The sequence below is a fragment of the Oncorhynchus keta genome, unplaced genomic scaffold (genome assembly GCF_023373465.1).
Source record: "Oncorhynchus keta strain PuntledgeMale-10-30-2019 unplaced genomic scaffold, Oket_V2 Un_scaffold_23083_pilon_pilon, whole genome shotgun sequence".
Classification (NCBI taxonomy): domain Eukaryota; kingdom Metazoa; phylum Chordata; class Actinopteri; order Salmoniformes; family Salmonidae; genus Oncorhynchus; species Oncorhynchus keta.
The window spans coordinates 116350-140544 of record NW_026290873.1 but is presented as its reverse complement, the minus strand read 5'-3'; the positions used below and the strand labels follow the sequence as shown (position 1 = coordinate 140544).

General features: G+C 43.7%; 2 protein-coding genes across 2 annotated transcripts in view; both read right to left on the bottom strand.

Annotated features, from left to right (window-relative positions):
• Positions 1 to 5: 5 nt before the first annotated feature.
• On the bottom strand, positions 6 to 8226 carry LOC127928214 (proton channel OTOP2-like). Its single transcript, XM_052515346.1, has 6 exons — positions 7770 to 8226; positions 5258 to 5394; positions 5079 to 5137; positions 4748 to 4875; positions 1257 to 2128; positions 6 to 453 (listed from the first exon to the last, which is right to left on the bottom strand). Exons 1-6 carry the CDS (start codon positions 8224 to 8226, stop codon positions 283 to 285), a joined length of 1824 nt encoding a protein of 607 aa, XP_052371306.1. The 3' UTR covers positions 6 to 282.
• Positions 8227 to 19140: 10914 nt separating this feature from the next.
• LOC127928205 (proton channel OTOP2-like) overlaps positions 19141 to 24195 on the bottom strand; it is a 33759-nt gene continuing 28704 nt past the window's right edge. Inside the window, exons 3-8 of the mRNA XM_052515338.1 lie at positions 21816 to 22231; positions 21381 to 21517; positions 21202 to 21260; positions 20824 to 20956; positions 19735 to 20595; positions 19141 to 19320 (exon numbers count right to left, since the gene is read on the bottom strand). Of these exons, the coding sequence (XP_052371298.1) occupies positions 19150 to 19320; positions 19735 to 20595; positions 20824 to 20956; positions 21202 to 21260; positions 21381 to 21517; positions 21816 to 22231 (1777 nt within the window). The 3' untranslated portion in view covers positions 19141 to 19149. The remainder of the gene's footprint in view (positions 19321 to 19734; positions 20596 to 20823; positions 20957 to 21201; positions 21261 to 21380; positions 21518 to 21815; positions 22232 to 24195) is intronic.

The window sequence follows — 24195 nt, the reverse complement described above, 5'->3', positions numbered from 1 at the left end:
GCAGATGAGACATAGTTGTTGTTCTAGGGATGGGCATGTGAGCATGCAGGTCTGGGCAGATGAGACGTAGTTGTTTGCCAATTTGTAAGTCGCTCTGGATAAGAGCGTCTGCTAAATGACTTAAATGTAAATGTTAAATGTTGTTGTTTCTGTGCGGCTGTAAATGGTTGTTCATATGTATACATTTGTATTTGTTGTGGGTACAAAATAAAACATGTTATAATATTTAATAAAAAATATTATACAAAAAATAGTTCAGAATGGTTTCTGTAATTCACCTGCTTATGAGGTTAGGAAGACCTCAAAGAGGCTGGCGACTGAGTGCATACGGTAAAAGATTCCGAAGGGGAGTCCGATATTCACAACAGCCGCCCACATGGTGAACTCGTAAAACTCTGCTCCAATCGGGTTGTCAAACTGGGGGCGGGCGCCAAACGCCGGCATGATCCAGAGCTGTCAACGGAAACAGAGTAAAGATGTTCAGTCCAATCTTTCAACTTAAACATACTAGTTAGGATCATACTCTACTCTGATGTATTGTACTGTAGAAATAACTAGTAAACCCGTTTTCATGAGCAAGTTATGCAAACATATATTTGTTTTATTTTAAATGATGGTTCAGCAGTTTCATCTTATTTTCGAAGTACCTAGGGTGTTGAAGTTTATTCCAAATGCTTCTCCCCAATTTCGTGGTATCCAATTGGTAGTTACAGTTTTGTCCCATCGCTGCAACTCCCATACGGACTTGGGAGAGGCGAAGGTCGAGAGCCGTGCATCCTCCAAAACACAACCCAGCCAAGCCACACTGCCTCTTGACACAACGCCCTCTTAACCTGGAAGCCAAACACACCAATGTTTCGGAGGAAACACTGTACACCTGGTGACCGTGTCAGCGTGCATTGCGCCCGACCCGCCACAGGAGTTGCTATTGTGCGTTGGGACAAGAACATCCCTGCTGGCCTAACCCAGACGACACTGGGCCAATTGTGCCCCGCCTCATGGGTCTCCTAGTCGCGGCCAGCTGCCACAGAGCATGGACACAAACCAAGATCTATTGTGGCACAGCTAGAACTGTGATGCAGTACAGCTAGCACAGTGATGCAGTGCCTTAAACCACCGCGCCACTCAGGAGGCCCTAGTTTTATCCAAACTTAATAAAAACGGTTTTGGATGAAAGGACAACATCCTAGGTTAACAAGCCCTTTAAAAGAGCCATTTTGAAAAGGACAGTGGTGGGTACTCAGTAGGCTACTCACAAGGATGTTGCAGAGCAGCAGAAATGCACAGATCTCCTTCAGGGCCCTCCTCTTCCAGGTCAGCCTATGGCGTTGAGGAAGGGGGGAGCTAGAAGGAGCAGAAGGAGCAACATGCATACTGTGAACTGTGAGGGCCGGGGACGTCTTGGTCTCCATGAATGTCCCTGGGAGGTTGTGTATGTCTCTATGGGCTTGGGCTTGAAGGACGTATGGGTTTGTGAATACAGAGGCCCGGTGCATGTCTTCGTGGAAGGGCTCACGATGCAGGCCCTCGATGATGAAGATGTTCTGCAGGCAGAGCTGGATCACAGTGAGCAGGGAGACAGCCAGGTTGAGAGCGTTGAGGTGGCCCTCGGCCCCCGTTGCCACCACAGCCACGATGGTGAAATAACAGATGGTGAACTGTCCGAATGAGGCGCCGATCAGCAAGCCTACATCCAGGCTCCGTGTGGGGTTCTTCCCCGACACGTGGTCTCTCTGGTCCAGCCGGTAGATGGCGCAACCAGCCACGGTCGAGACGGACATGAGCGTCACAGCCACCGTGTTCATCACGTAGTGTATCATCAGCACCGTGTCACGTTTCCCCGGGTCCCCCTTCTCCACATCCACCTTGTAGATGACAAAGGTTCCCAGGCCCGCCACCAGCATGACCAGCCCGACCGCAGGCCCCACCAGCACGTCCTTCAGGCGGAAATGGAGCGCGTGGTGGTTGTGCTCGTCTACCAGGCGGCCCACGTTCTTCCACATGACGTAGGCCATGGCTGAGGCAAACAGGCTGTACTCGATGTTGAAGGGGTACAGGTAGTAATAGGCCTTTTCTAAGACGGCACAGGCAGAGTGGCTGCAGTTACAGCTGCTGGATCCACCAGGGGCTGAAATAAAATCAAACATGAGCTTTATTGTTTGACTCTGAGGTGATGTTTTGTTATGTCGGTTGGTTGTATTTCATAGTCGACGGCAATTCTATTTCAACACAGTAAGTTCAGAAAGTAAACTGAAAATGTATTTTATTTTATTGATCCTTCATTTAAACAAGGAATTCCAATTTCGGTTTACATACTAAATTGAAATGGAATTGAACCCTTAAACAAGGAATTCCCATTTCAGTTTACATACTGAATTGAAATGGAATTGAACCTGTGGTGAAACGCCAAAGGGATCTCCCCTGTGTCCCTTTTCCCCCGATATCCCCACCCGTCTTTGAGCCTCAAGAAACATCTGAACTACCTGACTGGACACAATCACCTGAATCTGCCACCAGCTCACAAACTAACTCAACCTCACAGTACCAAGAAACTCCCACTCCACCCCTCAACGACTGCTCCGAGGAATGGGAGAAACTGTTAGACTCATTGTTGCTAGAGTAATAGGCTCTGTCATAAACAGAGGCCTATATGTGCACTGTAAGAAAAGTGTTTCCTCATTGTTGCTAGAGTAATAGGCTCTGTCATAAACAGAGGCCCATATATGCACTGTAAGAAAAGTATTTCCTGTTGTAAGATGTGTCATCACCCTCTTTACTCTGAGGGAATGGGAGGAGCAGCAGATCGGGTGCAGAGAATCACAAGGTATATAAAGAGACATTTGCCATTGCTTTGGCGCTGACTTCTTGAATTCTGAATTCATTTAGACAACCATTTGACTTCGGGTAATTTGCCACCTGACTCAAATCACTTGTATATTCTAATTTGCTGGAACTTGGACTCTTGCCGTTTAGCTATTGGACAGTAGTTTTGTCGTCAGAGTGCCTTTCGCCTGGCAGAATCAGGATGCAAAATATCTTAATTGATTGAGCTCCTCATCCCGGGTAGGTATTTCTCGCCACAGACACTGCGGTAGCTCAGCGGAGAACCTCTGATCTCTCCAGTCTAACTTGGATCTCTAAATTTAGTTAAACTACTAAAATTATCCATAGATTCTAATTTGCTGGAACTTGGGCTCTTGCCGTTTAACTATTGGACAGTAGTTTTGTCGTCAGAGTGCCTTTCGCCTGGCAGAATCAGGATGCAAAATATCTTAATTGATTGAGCTCCTCATCCCGGGTAGGTATTTCTCACCACAGACACTGCAGTAGCTCAGCGGAGAACCTCTGATCTCTCCAGTCTAACTTGGATCTCTAAATTTAGTTAAACTACTAAAATTATCCATAGATTCTAATTTGCTGGAACTTGGGCTCTTGCCGTTTAACTATTGGACAGTAGTTTTGTCGTCAGAGTGCCTTTCGCCTGGCAGAATCAGGATGCAAAATATCTTAATTGATTGAGCTCCTCATCCCGGCTAGGTATTTCTCGCCACAGACACTGCGGTAGCTCAGCGGAGAACCTCTGATCTCTCCAGTCTAACTTGAATCTCTAAATTTAGTAAACCACCGACTTCAAGTCAACCTCTCAGCCAGTAGAGGGGAGTCGCTACCAACTAAATTCAAAAAGAACTCTGACCGATTGAAACTCTGCTCCTGATCTCGTGGGTCTCCTCGTCATCTCTCAAAGGTAATTAAATAACTATTACAAGTATTTAATATACAGATAAGTGTTATCATTGTACCAGGCATTTTATAGAGCATTAAGGCATTTGCATGTTTTTGATTAACGCTGTGTGTGACCGAGTAACAATTGTGTATTTTGAAGTGTGTTTGATTGTAAAAGACAAAAAACAGAGTGTTATCAAAAATAAACGGTAGTCTTATTTTGTCTCAAGTAAACGGTTCTCTCAAAGACAGTTAACGGCACGGGAGATAACAACTCTGACACTCCCCGCTACCGGGACACTGGAAACGGAGATCAGTACTCTATGACAGAATGAGTTACTATTAAAAGACAAAGAGGAAGGTGTGTCCAGTAGTGATTCATTTAATTGTCTTATCGATCTATCTAAGTTTTATTTTCCAAGCGATACATAGCCGACGGGCAGAGTAATGAGACTAAGTTGACTAAAGGTCTTCACACTTTAAACTAGATACATCACAGAGGGGAAACACTCAACCACAGGGAAATCATATAGAGACTGGTAGGACTAGTACTTAATAATAACTCAAGGACCAATTAGTGGTGAAACAAAGAGTCTAGAGGATAAAGGTGGGGTTCACACATCCCAGCTAGAGCTAGACCGTTGAGAGTGACAAGGCAAAAGACCTCTCTGCGCGGACAACGTTTCGATATAGAAAGAGAGGCAGGGCTACGCGAGCGGTCCTGGTTATACCGAGATAACCTGAAGTACCTATAGTGCCCTGTCCAATCCAGGGAACGGGACGCTAACCACCTCTAGCAACCCCGCTGCCGGCCAAGGGGCGGGGCTGAAGGTTTCGTATCGCGACAAACCCTTAAACAAGGAATTCCCATTTCAGTTTACATACTGAATTGAAATGGAATTGAACCCTTAAACAAGGAATTCCCATTTCAGTTTACATACTGAATTGAAATGGAATTGAACCCAACCCTGTAGTATTTCACTTAGATTTTCTAGAGAAGATTCAACAGCACAATGTTCTCTACCTCTGATGTCATAGGAATGTGTGCTGTTGCCGTCCTCTGGTAGAACAACAGTCTGGTGTATGGACTCCTCTGTGACTGCTGCCATCCACAACATCAGATTGGTAGACAGAGTCAACATCAGCCCACAGCTTCAAGAGGGAAACACAGGAGTCGAATAGAATAGAATACTAACTATTTTTATATCCTATTTAATTCTGTAAGAATATAATATAACATAATATAATAGATAAGACTTTATGCTTCCCAAGGGGAATGTTAAATGTCCAACCATCAATTTACATAATTAAATCGTAATAAATTCAGTTATACAGTAGCAGTTAGTTGCCCTCACCGAGTTATGTTCCGTTGTAGCTGTACACAGTCTTTAGCGTGGAGCCAGAGGAAGTATGTCTGAGAAAGATACAATGATCACCTATACTTGCATTTTTCCCACCAGCCAAATCCCTCAGTGGTTTCCGTCATATCACCTAATGGAAGCTCCATTTGAGATGTCAGAACTTGTGTTCTTACCTGGACAAGTATGAATACAGCTTGTACGACAGGGAACGCTATCTTCACAGCAGAGTCACAGTGCAGGTAGCCTACGTAGTTAGCAATCTTAAACACGTCCATAATCAGACTGCATAAGCCAAACAGCACCAGTCCACCTAGAGAAAAAAACAGAATGAAATCCAAGTAGAAATAATCACACTCATTAAAAACAATGGGTGAATGTAAAACTTTGTCTAGGTATAGTAAATGATATCCTATTAGAATAGAACTCTCCCCCAATCCAAAGAGAGATTATTCATGTCCAGTGATTTTAACAGAAATAAATATTATTAAATGGATGCTCTGGCATTTTGGCAATGAGGCCCTTAATCTACTTCAATCAATGAATCGTGGCTAGGAAAAACAGCAGCAGGCCAGGGCCAACTACTTCCCCAGAGTCAGATGTACTCTTGGATACCATGTCCAGTGATTTTAACAGAAAGAGAGATTATTAATTTCCAGTGATTTTAACAGAGAGAGAGATTATTAATTTCCAGTGATTTTAACAGAGAGAGATATATTATTAATTTCCAGTGATTTTAACAGAAAGAGAGATTATCAATTTTGATTTTAACAGAGAGAGAGATGATTAATGTCCAGTGTCGGAATCCTGGCTCAGGAAGGCCACCAAAAATTCTGAGATTTCCATACCCAACTATAACATCTTCCGTCAAGATAGAACTGCCAAAGGGGGAGGAGATAGCCTGCAAAGTAATGTCATACTTTCCAGGTCCATACCCCAACAGTTCGAACTACTAATCTTGAAAATTACTCTCTCCAGAAATAAGTCTCTCACTGTTGCCGCCTGCTACCGACCCCCCTCAGCACCCAGCTGTGCCCTGGACACCATTTGTGAATTGATTTCCCCCCATCTAGCTTCAGAGTTTGTTCTGTTAGGTGACCTAAACTGGGATATGCTTAACACCCCGGCAGTCCTACAATCTAAGATAGATGCCCTCAATCTCACACAAATCATCAAGGAACCCACCAGGTACAACCCTAAATCTGTAAACAAGGGCACCCTCATAGACGTCATCCTGACCAACTGGCCCTCCAAATACACCTCCGCTGTCTTCAACCAGGATCTCAACGATCACTGCCTCATTGCCTGTATCCGCTACGGAGCCGCAGTCAAACGACCACCCCTCATCACTGTCAAACGCTCCCTAAAACACTTATGTGAGCAGGCCTTTCTAATCGACCTGGCCCGGGTATCCTGGAAGGACATTGACCCCATCCCGTCAGTTGAGGATGCCTGGTCATTCTTTAAAAGTAACTTCCTCACCATTTTAGATAAACATGCTCCGTTAAAAAAATGCAGAACTAAGAACAGATATAGCCCTTGGTTCACTCCAGACCTGACTGCCCTCGACCAGCGCAAAAACATCCTGTGCCGGACTGCAATAGCATCGAACAGTCCCCGCGATATGCAACTGTTCAGGGAAGTCAGGAACCAATACACGCAGTCAGTCAGGAAAGCTAAGGCCAGCTTCTTCAGGCAGAAGTTTGCATCCTGTAGCTCCAACTCCAAAAAGTTCTGGGACATTGTGAAGGCCATGGAGAACAAGAGCACCTCCTCCCAGCTGCCCACTGCACTGAGGCTAGGTAACACGGTCACCACCGATAAATCCATGATTATCGAAAACTTCAACAAGCATTTCTCAATGGCTGGCCATGCCTTCCGCCTGGCTACTCCAACCTCGGCCAACAGCTCCGCCCCCCCCGCAGCTACTCGCCCAAGCCTCTCCTTTACCCAAATCCAGATAGCAGATGTTCTGAAAGAGCTGCAAAACCTGGACCCGTACAAATCAGCTGGGCTTGACAATCTGGACCCTCTATTTCTGAAACTATCCGCTGCCATTGTCGCAACCCCTATTACCAGCCTGTTCAACCTTTCATATCATCTGAGATCCCCAAGGACTGGAAAGCTGCCGCAGTCATCCCCCTCTTCAAAGGGGGAGACACCCTGGACCCAAACTGTTACAGACCTATATCCATCCTGCCCTGCCTATCTATAACAGAGAGAGAGATGATTAATTTCCAGTGATTTTAACAGAGAGAGATTATTAATTTCCAGTGATTTTAACAGAGAGAGAGAGATTATTCATTTCCAGTGATTTTAACAGAGAGAGAGATTATTCATTTCCAGTGATTTTAACAGAGAGAGAGATTATTAATTTCCAGTGATTTTAACAGAGAGAGAGATTATTAATTTCCAGTGATTTTAACAGAGAGAGAGATTATTCATTTCCAGTGATTTTAACAGAGAGAGAGATGATTAATTTCCAGTGATTTTAACAGAGAGAGATTATTCATTTCCAGTGATTATAACAGAGAGAGAGATTATTCATTTCCAGTGATTATAACAGAGAGAGATGATTCTTAATTTCCAGTGATTTTTCAGGGGAAAAACAAAAACTGTGAACTCTGGAAAAGTTTCTGGAATTTAGCAGCTGTAGACCCAGAAGATCAGAAAAGTGTCTTCTCTTACCCCTGAGCCACACAGGCCCGGCATAGCTATCCTTGTAGAGCACTGCATGATCTTCCCTGGATGTGTAGATGGTGTAGTACAGCATCCAGGCAGTGGTGAGGATGACGAGGACGATGAGGAAGATCTGCAGGTTGATGGTGTTGATCTTAACGTTGTTGAAGACACTGCCACTGACCAGAGCAATACCTAGGATCAGGACGTTGACCGTGATGATGCTAGAGAGTAGCCAGCTGCGGTTACGGCCCCTCTCCCTCACCGTGCCCCTGCTGGTCGAGAAGACGTCGCTCCCCCTCATCATACTCCCCGCCTGGACTCCCAAGTGGATGGAACACCGGATGGAAGGGAGGGTGGGCGGGGGGGATATGTGGCCCTCCTCAACCGCCATCTCAGCTTCAGATGTCATCTTGCTGGGTTCGCGTGAAAAGAAGCCAAAGGTCAAGTCCATGATGTTTCTCATTCTGCAAAGGTCTAGTCCACAGTTTGTTTGTGATTTGTTACAATCCAAGCAATCTTTGTTCAAAATGTCATATCCTTTCCAAAGGTAGAAGCTCTAATGAGTTCAGAAAGTGTGTCTGTTCTGATCAGAGTTGTGTGAACACCTAACCATCCACTCAAAGGCTCTGCCTGTATAAGGAGGTCCCTCCTTCCCATAACCCAACTTCTAACCTCATTTCATCATCAATGCCAAGCCCATCAGACATTGTTTATCATCAGAAGCAGTGCCCAGCCCATCATGCTCCTGCTGTAACGATAGACCACGAGGGATACGAACCATAGACCACAATGGGGGGTAATTTACAATTACACATTAACACAGGAACCAGCATCACCCTTCATGTCCTGAAGTGGTTTAACAGAGCTGGAATGTTGGCTTCATTATATGATGGGGCCATAAAGGCCACTAGGGACAATAGCTCATCTGTTCACCCCCTTTCTTTATGACACTGAATGGCCCTGAGGTTGACAGGAAATCGAAGACAGACACTTTAGGCAAATCAGCTGACCACCTTGATTATCCCTATAAATTACATAACTTGTTTAGAGACGTCAGATCAAGTTTTTAAGAGGCACGGCCACACCTGTTAAATGAATTATCCTGAATGGCGGCAGTGGTCTAAGGCACTGCATCTCAGTGCAAGAGGTGTAACTACAGTCCCTGGTTTCAATCCAGGCTGTCACATCCGTCTGTGATTGGGAGTCCCATAGGGTGGCGCACAATTGGCCCAGTGTCGTCCAGGTTTGGCTGGGGTAGGCCGTCGTCGTAAATAAGAATTGGTTCTTAACTGACATGCTTCGTTAAATAAAACAAACAAATAAAACGGGAGCAGGTCAGTCATCTTCAGCCAATACATCCAGCCTTCAACATGTTCTTACAGCCTATATTCTTACCTCCTTGTTGATTGATATCCATTGAATTGTGTCCATTTTCTGTTTTAGAAAGATTTGCACACATATGAAAAGATAGATGGTGTCATCTTAAAAGGAATGAAGTGGTGAATAAAGAGCTCAGCCATGTGCTCCTTGTCAGTAACAACCACATCATCAACATTAAGGGACATGTGCTCCTTGTCAGTAACAACCACATCATCAACATTAAGGGACATGTGCTCCTTGTCAGTAACAACAACATCATCAACATTAAGGGACATGTGATCCTTGTCAGTAACAACAACATCATCAACATTAAGGGACATGTGATCCTTGTCAGTAACAACCACATCATCAACATTAAGGGACATGTGCTCCTTGTCAGTAACAACCACATCATCAACATTAAGGGACATGTGCTCCTTGTCAGTAACAACCACATCATCAAAATTAAGGGACATGTGCTCCTTGTCAGTAACAACCACATCATCAACATTAAGGGACATGTGCTCCTTGTCAGTAACAACCACATCATCAACATTAAGGGACATAACAACCACATCATCAACATTAAGGGACATGTGCTCCTTGTCAGTAACAACCACATCATCAACATTAAGGGACATGTGCTCCTTGTCATAACAACCACATCATCAACATTAAGGGACATGTGCTCCTTGTCAGTAACAACCACATCATCAACATTAAGGGACATGTGCTCCTTGTCAGTAACAACCACATCATCAACATTAAGGGACATGTGCTCCTTGTCAGTAACAACCACATCATCAACATTAAGGGACATGTGCTCCTTGTCAGTAACAACCACATCATCAACATTATGGGACATGTGCTCCTTGTCAGTAACAACCACATCATCAACATTAAGGGACATGTGCTCCTTGTCAGGACATTAAGGGACATGTGCTCCTTGTCAGTAACAACCACATCATCAACATTAAGGGACATGTGCAGTAACAACCACATCATCAACATTAAGGGACATGTGCTCCTTGTCAGTAACAACCACATCATCAACATTAAGGGACATGTGCTCCTTGTCAAACAACCACATCATCAACATTAAGGGACATGTGCTCCTTGTCAGTAACAACCACATCATCAACATTAAGGGACATGTGCTCCTTGTCAGTAACAACCACATCATCAACATTAAGGGACATGTGCTCCTTGTCAGTAACAACCACATCATCAACATTAACAACCCACATCATCAACATTAAGGGACATGTGCTCCTTGTCAGTAACAACCACATCATCAACATTAAGGGACATGTGCTCCTTGTCAGTAACAACCACATCATCAACATTAAGGACATGTGCTCATCAACATTAAGGGACATGTGCTCCTTGTCAGTAACAACCACATCATCAACATTAAGGGACATGTGCTCCTTGTCAGTAACAACCACATCATCAACATTAAGGGACATGTGCTCCTTGTCAGTAACAACCACATCATCAACATTAAGGGACATGTGCTCCTTGTCATCAACATTAAGGGACATGTGCTCCTTGTCAGTAACAACCACATCATCAACATTAAGGGACATGTGCTCCTTGTCAGTAACAACCACATCATCAACATTAAGGGACATGTGCTCCTTGTCAGTAACAACCACATCATCAACATTATGGGACATGTGCTCCTTGTCAGTAACAACCACATCATCAACATTAAGGGACATGTGCAGTAACAACCACATCATCAACATTAAGGGACATGTGCTCCTTGTCAATAACCACATCATCAACATTATAGGGGCATCCTTGTCAGTAACAACCACATCATCAACATTAAGGGACATGTGCTCCTTGTCAGTAACAACCACATCATCAACATTATACATGTGCTCCTTGTCAGTAACAACCACATCATCAACATTTTGGGACATGTGCTCCTTGTCAGTAACAACCACATCATCAACATTAAGGGACATGTGCTCCTTGTCAGTAACAACCACATCATCAACATTAAGGGACATGTGCATAACAACCACATCATCAACATTAAGGGACATCAACTGGGACATGTCAGTAACAACCACATCATCAACATTAAGGGACATGTGCATCATCAACATTAAGGGACATGTGCAGTAACAACCACATCATCAACATTAAGGGACCTGTCAGTAACAACCACATCATCAACATTAAGGGACATGTGCTCCTTGTCAGTAACAACCACATCATCAACATTTTGGGACATGTGCTCCTTGTCAGTAACAACCACATCATCAACATTATGGGACATGTGCTCCTTGTCAGTAACAACCACATCATCAACATTAAGGGACACATCATTGCACTCTAAACTCCTCTGTAAACTGGTCATCTCTGTATACCTGTTGCACTAAAAAGATTTGGCATGGGTCCTCAGATCCTCAAAAGGTTCTACAGCTTCAACATCGAGTGCATCCTGACTGGTTGCATCACTGCCTGGTATGGCAACTGCTCGGCCTCCGACCGCATGGCACAACAGAGGGTAGTGCGTACGGCCCAGTACATTACTGGGGCTAAGCTTCCCTGCCTTCCAGACCTCTACACCAGTCGGTGTCAGAGGAAGGCCCGAACCCCTCTTTTACGCTGCTGCTACTCTCTGTTTATCATATATGCATAGTTACTTTAACTATAAATTCATGTACATACTACGTCAATTGGGTCGACCAACCAACCAGCACTGTGCAAGCGATAATATTGAAATGGAAGGAGTATCAGACCACTGCAAATCTACCAAGACCTGGCCGTCCCTCTAAACTTTCAGCTCATACAAGGAGAAGACTGATCAGAGATGCAGCCAAGAGGCCCATGATCACTCTGGATGAACTGCAGAGATCTACAGCTGAGGTGGGAGACTCTGTCCATAGGACAACAATCAGTCGTATATTGCACAAATCTGGCCTTTATGGGAGAGTGGCAAGAAGAAAGCCATTTCTTAAAGATATCCATAAAAAGTGTTGTTTAAAGTTTGCCACAAGCCACCTGGGAGACACACCAAACATGTGGAAGAAGGTGCTCTGGTCAGAAGAAACCAAAATTGAACTTTTTGGCAACAATGCAAAACATTATGTTTGGCGTAAAAGCAACACAGCTCATCACCCTGAACACATCATCCCCACTGTCAAACATGGTGGTGGCAGCATCATGGTGTGGGTCTGCTTTTCTTCAGCAGGGACAGGGAAGATGGTTAAAATTGATGGGAAGATGGATGGATCCAAATACAGGACCATTCTGGAAGAAAACCTGATGGAGTCTGCAAAAGACCTGAGACCGGGACGGAGATTTGTCTTCCAACAAGACAATGATCCAAAACATAAAGCAAAATCTACAATGGAATCGTTCAAAAATAAACATATCCAGGTGTTAGAATGGCCAAGTCAAAGTCCAGGCCTGAATCCAATTGAGAATCTGTGGAAAGAACTGAAAACTGCTGTTCACAAATGCTCTCCATCCAACCTCACTGAGCTTGAGCTGTTTTGCAAGGAGGAATGGGAAAAATGTTCAGTCTCTCGATGTGCTAAACTGATACCCCAAGCGACTTACAGCTGTAATTTTGCCCGCCCAATTTTTCAGTTTTTGATTTGTTAAAAAAGTTTGAAATATCCAATAAATGTTGTTCCACTTCATGATTGTGTCCCACTTGTTGTTGATTCTTCACAAAAAAATACAGTTTTATATCTTTATGTTTGAAGCCTGAAATGTGGCAAAAGGTCGCAAAGTTCAAGGGGGCCGAATACTTTCGAATCACTTTAGTCACTTTAACCACACCTACATGTACATACTACCTCAATCAGTCACTGGATGCATAGTCTACTTTAACCACACCTACATGTACATACTACTACTCAATCAGCCTGACTAACCGGTGCCTGTATATAGCCTTGCTACTCCTTGCTACTGTATATAGCCTCACTGCTACTGTATATAGCCTCACTACTGTATATAGCCTCACTACTATATAGCCTCACTGTATATAGCCTCACTACTGTATATAGCCTCGCTACTGTATATAGCCTCACTACTGTATATAGCCTCACTACTGTATATAGCCTCACTACTGTATATAGCCTCTGCTACTGTATATAGCCTCACTACTGTATATAGCCTTGCTACTGCTACTGTATATAGCCTTGCTACTGCTACTGTATATAGCCTCGCTACTGTATATAGCCTCGCTACTGTATATAGCCTCACTACTGTATATAGCCTCACTACTGTATATAGCCTCACTACTGTATATAGCCTCTACTGTATATAGCCTCACTACTGTATATAGCTACTGTATATAGCCTCACTACCTTGCTACTGTATATAGCCTCACTGCCTTGCTACTGTATATAGCCTCACAACTGTATATAGCCTTGCTACTGTATATAGCCTCACTACTGTATATAGCCTTGCTACTGTATATAGCCTCACTACTGTATATAGCCTCACTACTGCTTCACTACTGTATATAGCCATGCCTACTGTATATAGCCTTGCTACTCTATATAGCCTCACTACTGTATATAGCCTCACTACTGTATATAGCCTGTATATAGCCTGTATATAGCCTCACTACTGTATGTAGCCTCGCTACTGTATATAGCCTTGCTACTGTATATAGCCTCACTACTGTATATAGCCTTGCTACTGTATATAGCCTCACTACTGCCTCACTACTGTATATAGCCTTGCTACTGTATATAGCCTCACTACTGTATACAGCCTTGCTACTGTATGTATAGCCTCACTACTGTATATAGCCTTGCTACTGTATATAGCCTCACTACTCTTAGGCCTCACTCTCCCTATCTGAGATATCTACTGCAGCCCTCTGTCACGTTCTGACCTTAGTTCTTTTATTATGTCCTTGTTTTAGTATGGTCAGGGGTGATTTGGGTGGGTTGTTTATGTTCTTTTTCTATAATTTGGGTTTCTGTGTTCGGCCTGGTATGGTTCTCAATCAGAGGCAGCTGTCAATCGTTGTCCCTGATTGAGAATCATACTTAGGGAGCCTGGTTTCACTTTGAGTTGTGGGTGTTTATTTTCCATGTCAGTGTCTGTGCCACACGGGACTGTTTCGGTTTGATTTACTTCACGTTATTGTTTTGTTCAGTGTTCGTTATTCATTAAAAAACATGAACACTTACCACGCTGCGTTTTGGTCCTCCGATCCTTCATACTACTCCTCTTCGTCAGAAGAGTCCCCAAAGCACACACATACTTATAAATTGTTTACTTGTTGCTTATTCATGAAAGTTATTATAACGTGTTGCACAGACATCAAAATTATACTTTTAGATAGTAGCCTAAAATATTATTGGATGGCATTGCTATTTAACATGATTTGTCTTTAATTGACACATTAAAGTGAGAACGTTGTCATGTTGTGAAATTGCACTCCTCCAATGAGACCTTACTGCTGTGTTCTTTGTAAAGTGGCAATGTGACAAGGGATTGTATCTCTTCAGGAACTTGAAAAGGACACTATTGTCTGTTCCAGACTGAAATAAACAAATATCCAAATTGACTTTATGTTACTGTGTAAAAGTCAATGGCTATATCTTACATATACTTTGTTATATTTGTCTGCATGTCATTCTGCAATCAGCATTGTCAACTGTAAATACTGTGCTTGATGTTTAAAGTAGTATTTCTTTCTTGAATTATGCTGTATAATACTATATTATACATGTTTCTTAAAGGAACCAGTAAAGGACCATAAGAAGAATATTCTGATCCAGAGTTTAGTTGTTTCTTTTTTCTGTTCTTCATTTGGACCGTAGCTGGCAGTGCTGTCGAACCATCTGCCATCATGTTCCTTAAAAGTGCATCCTCCGTTATCTTATTTCAACTTTATTTAACCAGGTAGGCCAGTTGAGAACAAGTTCTCATTTACAACTGCGACCTGGACAAGATAAAGCAAAGCAGTGCGACACAAACAACAACACAGAGTTACACATGGAATTAACAAGCGTACAGTCAATAACACAGTAGAAAAAAAGAAAGTCTATATACAGTGTGTGCAAATGGCATGAGGAGGTAAGGCAATAAAAAGGACGTAGTAGCCAAGTAATTACAATTTAGCAAATGAACACTGGAGTGATAGATGTGCAGATGATGATGTGCAAGTATGATGTGCAAGTCCTCCCTTCCTTGAAGTAATCACTGACGAAACATGCCTGGAAAGGTGAAAATCATGGGAATCAACTCAATTGTTGCTGTTAATAATAGCACATAGATATTTCACAACTTCACATAGCCTTATGGGTGGCTTTTGAAATATAGATGGCGCTGTTGCTGCTGTTTTGCAAACTCCGACCCAACTCTGCTATTTTGTGTTTCTTTTGGCATTTATCTTACTTTATATTCACAAAATGTATCCACTATCATTTGTTATAACTGACAAGAACTTCTGAACATCAGATCTGCAGTTACTTACCCCAATTCTGGCTTCAACTTTAACTTCGACTGCCCTGGGCTCATCTGCCCTGGGCTCATCTGCCCTGGGCTCATCTGCCCTGGGCTCATCTGCCCTGGGCTCATCTGCCCTGGGCTCATCTGCCCTGGGCTCATCTGCCCTGGGCTCATCTGCCCTGGGCTCATCTGCCCTGGGCTCATCTGCCCTGGGCTCATCTGCCCTGGGCTCTTTCTGTAATTCCAACCCAAAACAGACACCAGAGGCAGGAGAGGGGGATTCCTGACCAGATCAAGGTGAAGGTAAAACCGGCCACCTCTTCCCTCCATTTTATTGCCCAATGTACAGTCACTTGATAATAAGATGTATGACCTCTAAACGCGGATTTGCTCCCAACGGGACTCTCGTAACTGAAATATTCAATGCTTTTCTGAAACATGGCTTTCGGACAAGATACCTGCATTGGCTATCCAACTCGATGGATTATCCATGCAAGACAGTAGAGTCAGGGAAATCGAGAGGGGGAGGAGTTTGCCTCTTCATCAACAACAAATGATGTGCTGACTCATGTGCAGGGGTAGTCTCGACTAATTTCTCACCTGTCTTGGAATACCTGATGGTCAAATGCCAACCCTTCCAACTCCTGAATGGGTTTTCAGCTGTTATCATGACTGTTGTAAACATTCCACCTCAGGACCTGAAATATAACAAGATGGCACTTAACAGACTGTACTAGGCTATAAACAAGCAGGAAAACATACATCTGGAGGCTGCCTTCCTTATCGCCGGAGATGTAATTCAGTGTCACTATGAAAAGTCATGCCCAACTTCCTTCAACACATCTCCTAGACCACTGTTACTCTACCAGCTAGCAAGCATACAAGGCCCTTCCTTGTCCGCCATTCGTCAAATCAGATCATTACTCCGTACTCCTGCTTGTGAAGGTTTGCTGCTTCCCCAATCAGAAGCCTTGTATTAACTCTGAGGTTGGCGCTAAGCTAAAGGACCAGGCTACAGCATACAAGGCTTTCACAGACAATCCTGAGGCTACAGCTGAGGACAGGAACAAGAAGTCCCGCTACGACCTCCGCAGAGTCATTAAACTAACAAAATAAAAATACAGGTATGAGGTGGAATCATACTACACAGGCTCCGATGCCCACCGTGTTTGGCAGGGGCTACAGTCCATTACAAATAAAGACCCAGCCATGTTCTATCCAATGATGCCTCTCTTCCAGACAAACTCAATGCATTTCATTCACGCTTCGACAATAACAACACCGTACTATGCTTGAGGGCCCTGTGGCACCGTGAGAGACATGGGCATAGGTGTGGCTGAAGGACTCCCAGTGCAGCCCCATGGACAGAGCCACCCACCTCAGCATAGTAGGCAGGTGCACTCACTTCAGCACCATGGACAGAGACACTGGCTGCAGCACTGTGGACTCAGTTCCGCACTGTGGAAGGCTGCACTACCTTCAGCACCAGGCCAGCCGAAGACAACACCCAACACAGCTGTGCAGGATTACTAATCAGCACACCTGTAAGGCAATCCCTAATCAACTGACCGGCATAGTTGAGAAGAGGAACTAATGCAAGCGATTTTTGCAATTCGTTCCAGTCACAGGCAGCAGAGTACTGGAACGAAAGGCGGCCGAATGAGGTGTTGGCTTTAGGGATGATCAGTGAGATACACCTGCTGGAGCGCGTGCTACGGATGGGTGTTGCCATCGTGACCAGTGAACTGAGATAAGGCGGAGCTTTACCTAGCATGGCCTTGTAGATGACCTGGAGCCAGTGGGTCTGGCGACGAAGTCGCAGTGGTGGGTAGTATAAGGTGCTTTAGTGACAAAACGGATGGCACTGTGATAAACTGCATCCAGTTTGCTGAGTAGAGTGTTGGAAGTGTATCTTGAGAAGATACTTGGCACAGCTGTGTGAATTGTCTATCTGCCGCTTTGCCACTAACTTTGACAAGACCTGGGACCAGGCTAGTTGAGTTGTATAACCCAAACAGATCTGGGACCAGGCTAGTTGAGCTGTATATCCCAAACAGATCTGGGACCAGGCTAGTTGAGCTGTATAACCCAAACAGATCTGGGACCAGGCTAGTTGAGCTGTATAACACAAACAGATCTGGGATCAGGCTAGTTGAGCTGTATAACCCAAACAGATCTGGGACCAGGCTAGTTGAGCTGTATAACACAAACAGATCTGGGACCAGGCTAGTTGAGCTGTGTAACCCAAACAGATCTGGGACCAGGCTAGTTGAGCTGTATAACACAAACCGATCTGGGACCAGGCTAGTTGAGCTGTATAACACAAACAGATCTGGGACCAGGCTGTTGAGCTGTATAACACAAACAGATCTGGGACCAGGCTAGTTGAGCTGTATAACACAAACAGATCTGGGACCAGGCTAGTTGAGCTGTATAACAAACAAACCAGACCTGGGACCAGGCTAGTTGAGCTGTATCACCCAAACAGATCTGGGACCAGGCTAGTTGAGCTGTATAACCCAAACAGATCTGGGACCAGGCTAGTTGAGCTGTATAACCCAAACAGATCTGGGACCAGGCTAGTTGAGCTGTGTAACCCAAACAGATCTGGGACCAGGCTAGTTGAGCTGTATAACCCAAACCGATCTGGGACCAGGCTAGTTGAGCTGTGTAACCCAAACCGATCTGGGACCAGGCTAGTTGAGCTGTATAACCCAAACAGATCTGGGACCAGGCTAGTTGAGCTGTATAACCCAAACAGATCTGGGACCAGGCTAGTTGAGCTGTGTAACCCAAACCGATCTGGGACCAGGCTAGTTGAGCTATGTAACACAGTGGAATCTGGAGTAGACAGAACAGAAAGAGGAAGCCAGACACTGGTTAAGTACTGTTTTGGGTGTACTGTACGTAATATTAAAGGGGCAAACAAGAACAACGCGGTCGTTCCCCCACTTGCTTTGCTGAACACTTGAGGGACGGGAGTGGAGAAATGTGCATCCATAGACTGGTCTATGCAAAAACTTACCATCCATCAGATTAAAATGATACTTTTAACCATGTTTGTAGTCAATGGGGTAATAAAACATATTTAATTTAATCTTTATTTATCTAGGCAAGTCAGTAAAGAACAAATTCTTATTTTCAATGACTACCTAGGAACAGTGGGTTAACCTTCCGGTTACTAGTCCAACGCTCTAACCACTAGGCTACCCTGCCGCCCCATATGTTGTGTTACAGGTAAGACAGTTATTGTAAAAATAAGTAGTGCCAGTGATTGGTCTGTGTTGTATTACAGTGTGCCACAAAGAAGAATGACTCATATCCCAGAAAATGTTTACATAAATGTATGTGCACTTTATTACAAAGTCATCAATTATAATTCATATAAAACTATTTATACAGTTTAATAGCTCACTGATATTGACACATTTCATTAAAAATGAAATTGTATTATATAATTGTATTCTGTATATCCTTTCTATATGTTTCAGTGCATGCTCAGGACAGAACAAAGAATAACAATAAAACATAGATTGTAAAAAAAATGATCTTTATACATTTTCAGAATAGTTTGTCATTTTCCTGCTTATGAGGTTAGAAAGACCTCAAAGAGGCTGGCGACTGAGTGCATACGGTAAAAGATTCCGAAGGGGAGTCCGATATTCACAACAGCCGCCCACATGGTGAACTCGTAAAACTCTGCTCCAATCGGGTTGTCAAACTGGGGGCGGGCGCCAAACGCCGGCATGATCCAGAGCTGTCAACGGAAACAGAGTAAAGATGTTCAGTCCAATCTTTCAACTTAAACATACTAGTTAGGATCATACTCTACTATGATGTATTGTACTGCACAAATCCTAGGGAGTCCTTTGGCTCATGAGCAAGTTAGGCAAACAGGAAAAAAAGTGAAGGTTCAGTAGTTTCCATTTATTTTCGACCTACTGTACATACCCACTGGGCACAGACATCAATTCAACGTCTATTCCATGTTGGTTCAATGTAATATCATTGAAACAAAGTTGATTCAACCAGTGAGTACCCTGTGGGTAGGTCGTTTCATCCAAACTTAATAAAAACGGTTTTGGATGAAAGGACAACATCCTAGGTTAACAAGCCCTTTAAAAGAGCCATTTTGAAAAGGACAGTGGTGGGTACTCAGTAGGCTACTCACAAGGATGTTGCAGAGCAGCAGAAATGCACAGATCTCCTTCAGGGCCCTCCTCTTCCAGGTCAGCCTATGGCGTTGAGGAAGGGGGGAGCTAGAAGGAGCAGAAGGAGCAACATGCATACTGTGAACTGTGAGGGCCGGGGACGTCTTGGTCTCCATGAATGTCCCTGGGAGGTTGTGTATGTCTCTATGGGCTTGAAGGACGTATGGGTTTGTGAATACAGAGGCCCGGTGCATGTCTTCGTGGAAGGGCTCACGATGCAGGCCCTCGATGATGAAGATGTTCTGCAGGCAGAGCTGGATCACAGTGAGCAGGGAGACAGCCAGGTTGAGAGCGTTGAGGTGGCCCTCTGCCCCCATTGCCACCACAGCCACGATGGTGAAATAACAGATGGTGAACTGTCCGAATGAGGCGCCGATCAGCAAGCCTACATCCAGGCTCCGTGTGGGGTTCTTCCCCGACACGTGGTCCCTCTGGTCCAGCCGGTAGATGGCGCAACCAGCCACGGTCGAGGCGGACATGAGAGTCACAGCCACCGTGTTCATCACGTAGTGTATCATCAGCACCGTGTCACGTTTCCCCGGGTCCCCCTTCTCCACATCCACCTTGTAGATGACAAAGGTTCCCAGGCCCGCCACCAGCATGACCAGCCCGACCGCAGGCCCCACCAGCACGTCCTTCAGGCGGAAATGGAGCGCGTGGTGGTTGTGCTCGTCTACCAGGCGGCCCACGTTCTTCCACATGACGTAGGCCATGGCCGAGGCAAACAGGCTGTACTCGATGTTGAAGGGGTACAGGTAGTAATAGGCCTTTTCTAAGACGGCACAGGCAGAGTGGCTGCAGTTACAGCTGCTGGATCCACCAGGGCTGAAATAAAATCAAACATGAGCTTTATTGTTTGACTCTGAGGTGATGTTTTGTTATGTCGGTTGGTTGTATTTCATAGTCGACGGCAATTCTATTTCAACACAGTAAGTTCAGAAAGTAAACTGAAAATGTATTTTATTTTATTGATCCTTCATTTAAACAAGGAATTCCCATTTCGGTTTACATACTTAGATTTTCTAGAGAGAAGATACAACACAATGTTCTCTACCTCTGATGTCATAGGAATGTGTGCTGTTGTTGTCCTCTGGTAGAACAACAGTCTGGTGTATGGACTCCTCTGTGACTGCTGCCATCCACAACATCAGATTGGTAGACAGAGTCAACATCAGCCCACAGCTTCAAGAGGGAAACAAGAGTTCAGAACAGAATAGAATACTAACTATTTTTTAAATACTATTTAATTCTGTAAGAATAGAATAGAACAGAACTGAATTTAATAGAATAGAGTAGACTTCATGTTTCCCAAGCAAAGTTTAAGGTCAACGGGCAATGTTTAAATGTCCAACCATCAATCAAACATCAATTTACAACATCAATAAATAAATCAATTCAGTTATACAGTAGCTATTAGTTACACTCACCGAGTTATGTTCCGTTGTAGCTGTACACAGTCTTTAGCGTGGAGCCAGAGGAAGTATGTCTGAAAAAGATACAATGATCACCTATACTTGCATTTTTCCCACCAGCCAAATCCCTCAGTGGTTTCCGTCATATCACCTAATGGAAGCTCCATTTGAGATGTCAGAACTTGTGTTCTTACCTGGACAAGTATGAATACAGCTTGTACGACAGGGAACGCTATCTTCACAGCAGAGTCACAGTGCAGGTAGCCAACGTAGTTAGCAATCTTAAACACGTCCATAATCAGACTGCATAAGCCAAACAGCACCAGTCCACCTAGAGAAAAAAATAGAATGAAATCCAAGTAGAAATAATCACACTCATTAAAAACAATGAGTGAATGTAAAACTTTGTCTAGGTATAGTAAATGATATCCTATTAGAATAGAACTCTTCCCCAATCCAAAGAGAGATTATTCATTCAGTCCAGTGGGATTACCAGACAGTGAATCCTACAGGGTAAGGCTGCAAAATTCCACAAACTTCCCAGATTTTCAGGGATAAAAACAAACAACTGGGAACTCTGGAATTTAGCAGCTGTAGACCCGGAAGATCAGAAAAGTGTCTTCTCTTACCCCTGAGCCACACAGGCCCGGCATGGCTATCCTTGTAGAGCACGGCATGATCTTCCCTGGATGTGTAGATGGTGTAGTACAGCATCCAGGCAGTGGTGAGGATGATGAGGACGATGAGGAAGATCTGCAGGTTGATGGCGTTGATCTTAACGTTGTTGAAGACACTGCCACTGACCAGAGCAATACCTAGGATCAGGACGTTGAAAGTGATGATGCTAGAGAGTAGCCAGCTGCGGTTACGGCCCCTCTCGCTCACCGTGTCCCTGCTGGTCGAGAAGACGTCGCTCCCCCTCCTCATTCTCTCTGCCTGGACTCCCAAGTGGATGGAACACTGGGTGGAAGGGAGGGTGGGCCTGGTGGGCGGAGGGGATATGTAGCCCTCCTCAACTGCCATCTCAGGATCAGATGTCATCTTGCTGGATTCGCATGAAAAGAAGCCAAAGGTCAAGTCCATGATGTTTCTCATTCTGCAAAGGTCTAGTCCACAGTTTGTTTGTGGTTTATTACAATCCAAGCAATCTTTGTTCAAAATGTCATATCCTTTCCAAAGGTAGAAGCTCTAATGAGTTCAGAAAGTGTGTCTGTTCTGATCAGAGTTGTGTGAACACCTAACCTTCCACTCAAAGCCTCTGCCTGTATAAAGAGGTCCCTCCTTCCCATAACCCAACTTCTAACCTCATTTCATCATCAATGTCAAGCCCATCACTGATATGACAATATAAAAGGTTTCTTATCATTTCCCTGTTCATAATCAGAAGCAGTGCCAGTCCACCTTGCTTCAACGAATAGGAGTTTATCTTGCTTGATTTGGGTCAATGCCAGTGTTTGATTCAATTGAAATGAACAAAGAAATCCTCACAGTTCATATTTACTAACACACATTGGTATTTTATCTACACGAGGTCAGGTATGTTTTGTTTCCTGGAAACCAACTTATTATTTTTTATAAAAAAATAGTCGATTTTCAGTTTCTGTCTAATAAGCCTGTTTCTACGGCAGCACTGACTGTTCCTTAGAACAACAGAAGGCTACTCTCAATACAAAACTTAGAACAGAAGGCTACTCCCCCAATACCAAAACTTAGAACAGAAGGCTACTCCCCAATACCAAAACAGAGGTCTGAAAACACAGTGAATCATAGGCTAACATAACGGAAACTGGAAATACCCTACTGGATCCCCGTCTTTCCTCATAATATATGAATCATTACACACCATATAGGTGTGCTGGTTCAAAAGGGATTTTTCAAAATGCCTGTGTTGCAGCACTGACAAACTGTCGTCTCACAGCGGCAAGTTTGTTTGCAATCTAACAATAACCTAGCCAATGTAATGAAATATGTGGGGGACGTTTCTGAAATATTCACATGACGGTGTAGTCATTACATCCACTTTGCAGTACATAAACATTTATTTTTAAATCAGCCCAACTGTAAATGCTGATAAAAGTCCAGTTGAAATAGTATTTGTATTTATTTATCACAATACTTTTTTTTATGCAAAGTGTTGACAGCACTTGATATAGCTTAGTTCTCTGTACTTTTAAGATGAAACTGTAATTAATTGGGTGTACTTATAATGCATTGATGGATGTATCAGCATATACATTGTTGTGGAAAATGTAACATTTTATGGATTTTGTGGGTACAAGTCTCTTTAGCTAATCCACTCCTTGTACTCCATGTCATGTACAAAGAGACTGGCCTTTCTTTCAACTTCAAATTCAAACCTTCTATCATTAATGAGAGGATTTGATCCTGATTCAGAGGATTTGATCCCGAGTCGATCAACCTCACAGCTATCCTCCAATCACAATGATTATGCAAATATTGGAACTCCACAGAACACGTTGGTATAGCAACCGTTTTTTATTTGTACAGGCTAAAACAGTATGTTCAAAGTTGCTAGCTGAAGTCTAAATTCTCACACTAAATACATACTGCAATTCCAGCCACAAAATGTCAAAATACAACTAACAGCTAAATGTTGTTTTTTGACTTTGTTATAAATTATATTTCCAAGGCACCACATGTTGTCATGGAAAATATGAATGTTATTTCCAACAACCAGTGAGCAACTCCACCATAAATCCAGCGAACGTTGAGATTGTGTAAAGGCCAGTCTCTTTGGCAATGACATTGAGTGGCAAGGAGTAGCATGTTAGCTAAAGAGAGTGGGACTCAGACTACTAGGTTACTTGGGATAGTATCAATTTAATTGGATGCTTATGAATGGGGTTCCAATTGGTCATTTTGACATTCTATGAATTGATTACAGCCATCCACATCATCTCAATACAAACGCATTAGAGTGGCAGTCTGGTAAACACACTAATGGTGAGAAAAGGCTGCAGTGCCCAGTATTATTTGCTCAGTTTATCA

Coding starts and splice junctions, on each gene's coding strand:
- LOC127928214 (XM_052515346.1), bottom strand. CDS start 8,226: ATGAGAAACATCATGGACTTGACCTTTGGCTTCTTTTCACGCGAACCC. Junction 5,395..7,769: donor CGGGCCTGTGTGGCTCAGGG/GTAAGAGAAGAC, acceptor TTTTTTCTCTAG/GTGGACTGGTGCTGTTTGGC. Junction 454..1,256: donor TGCTGCTCTGCAACATCCTT/GTGAGTAGCCTA, acceptor TTCCGTTGACAG/CTCTGGATCATGCCGGCGTT.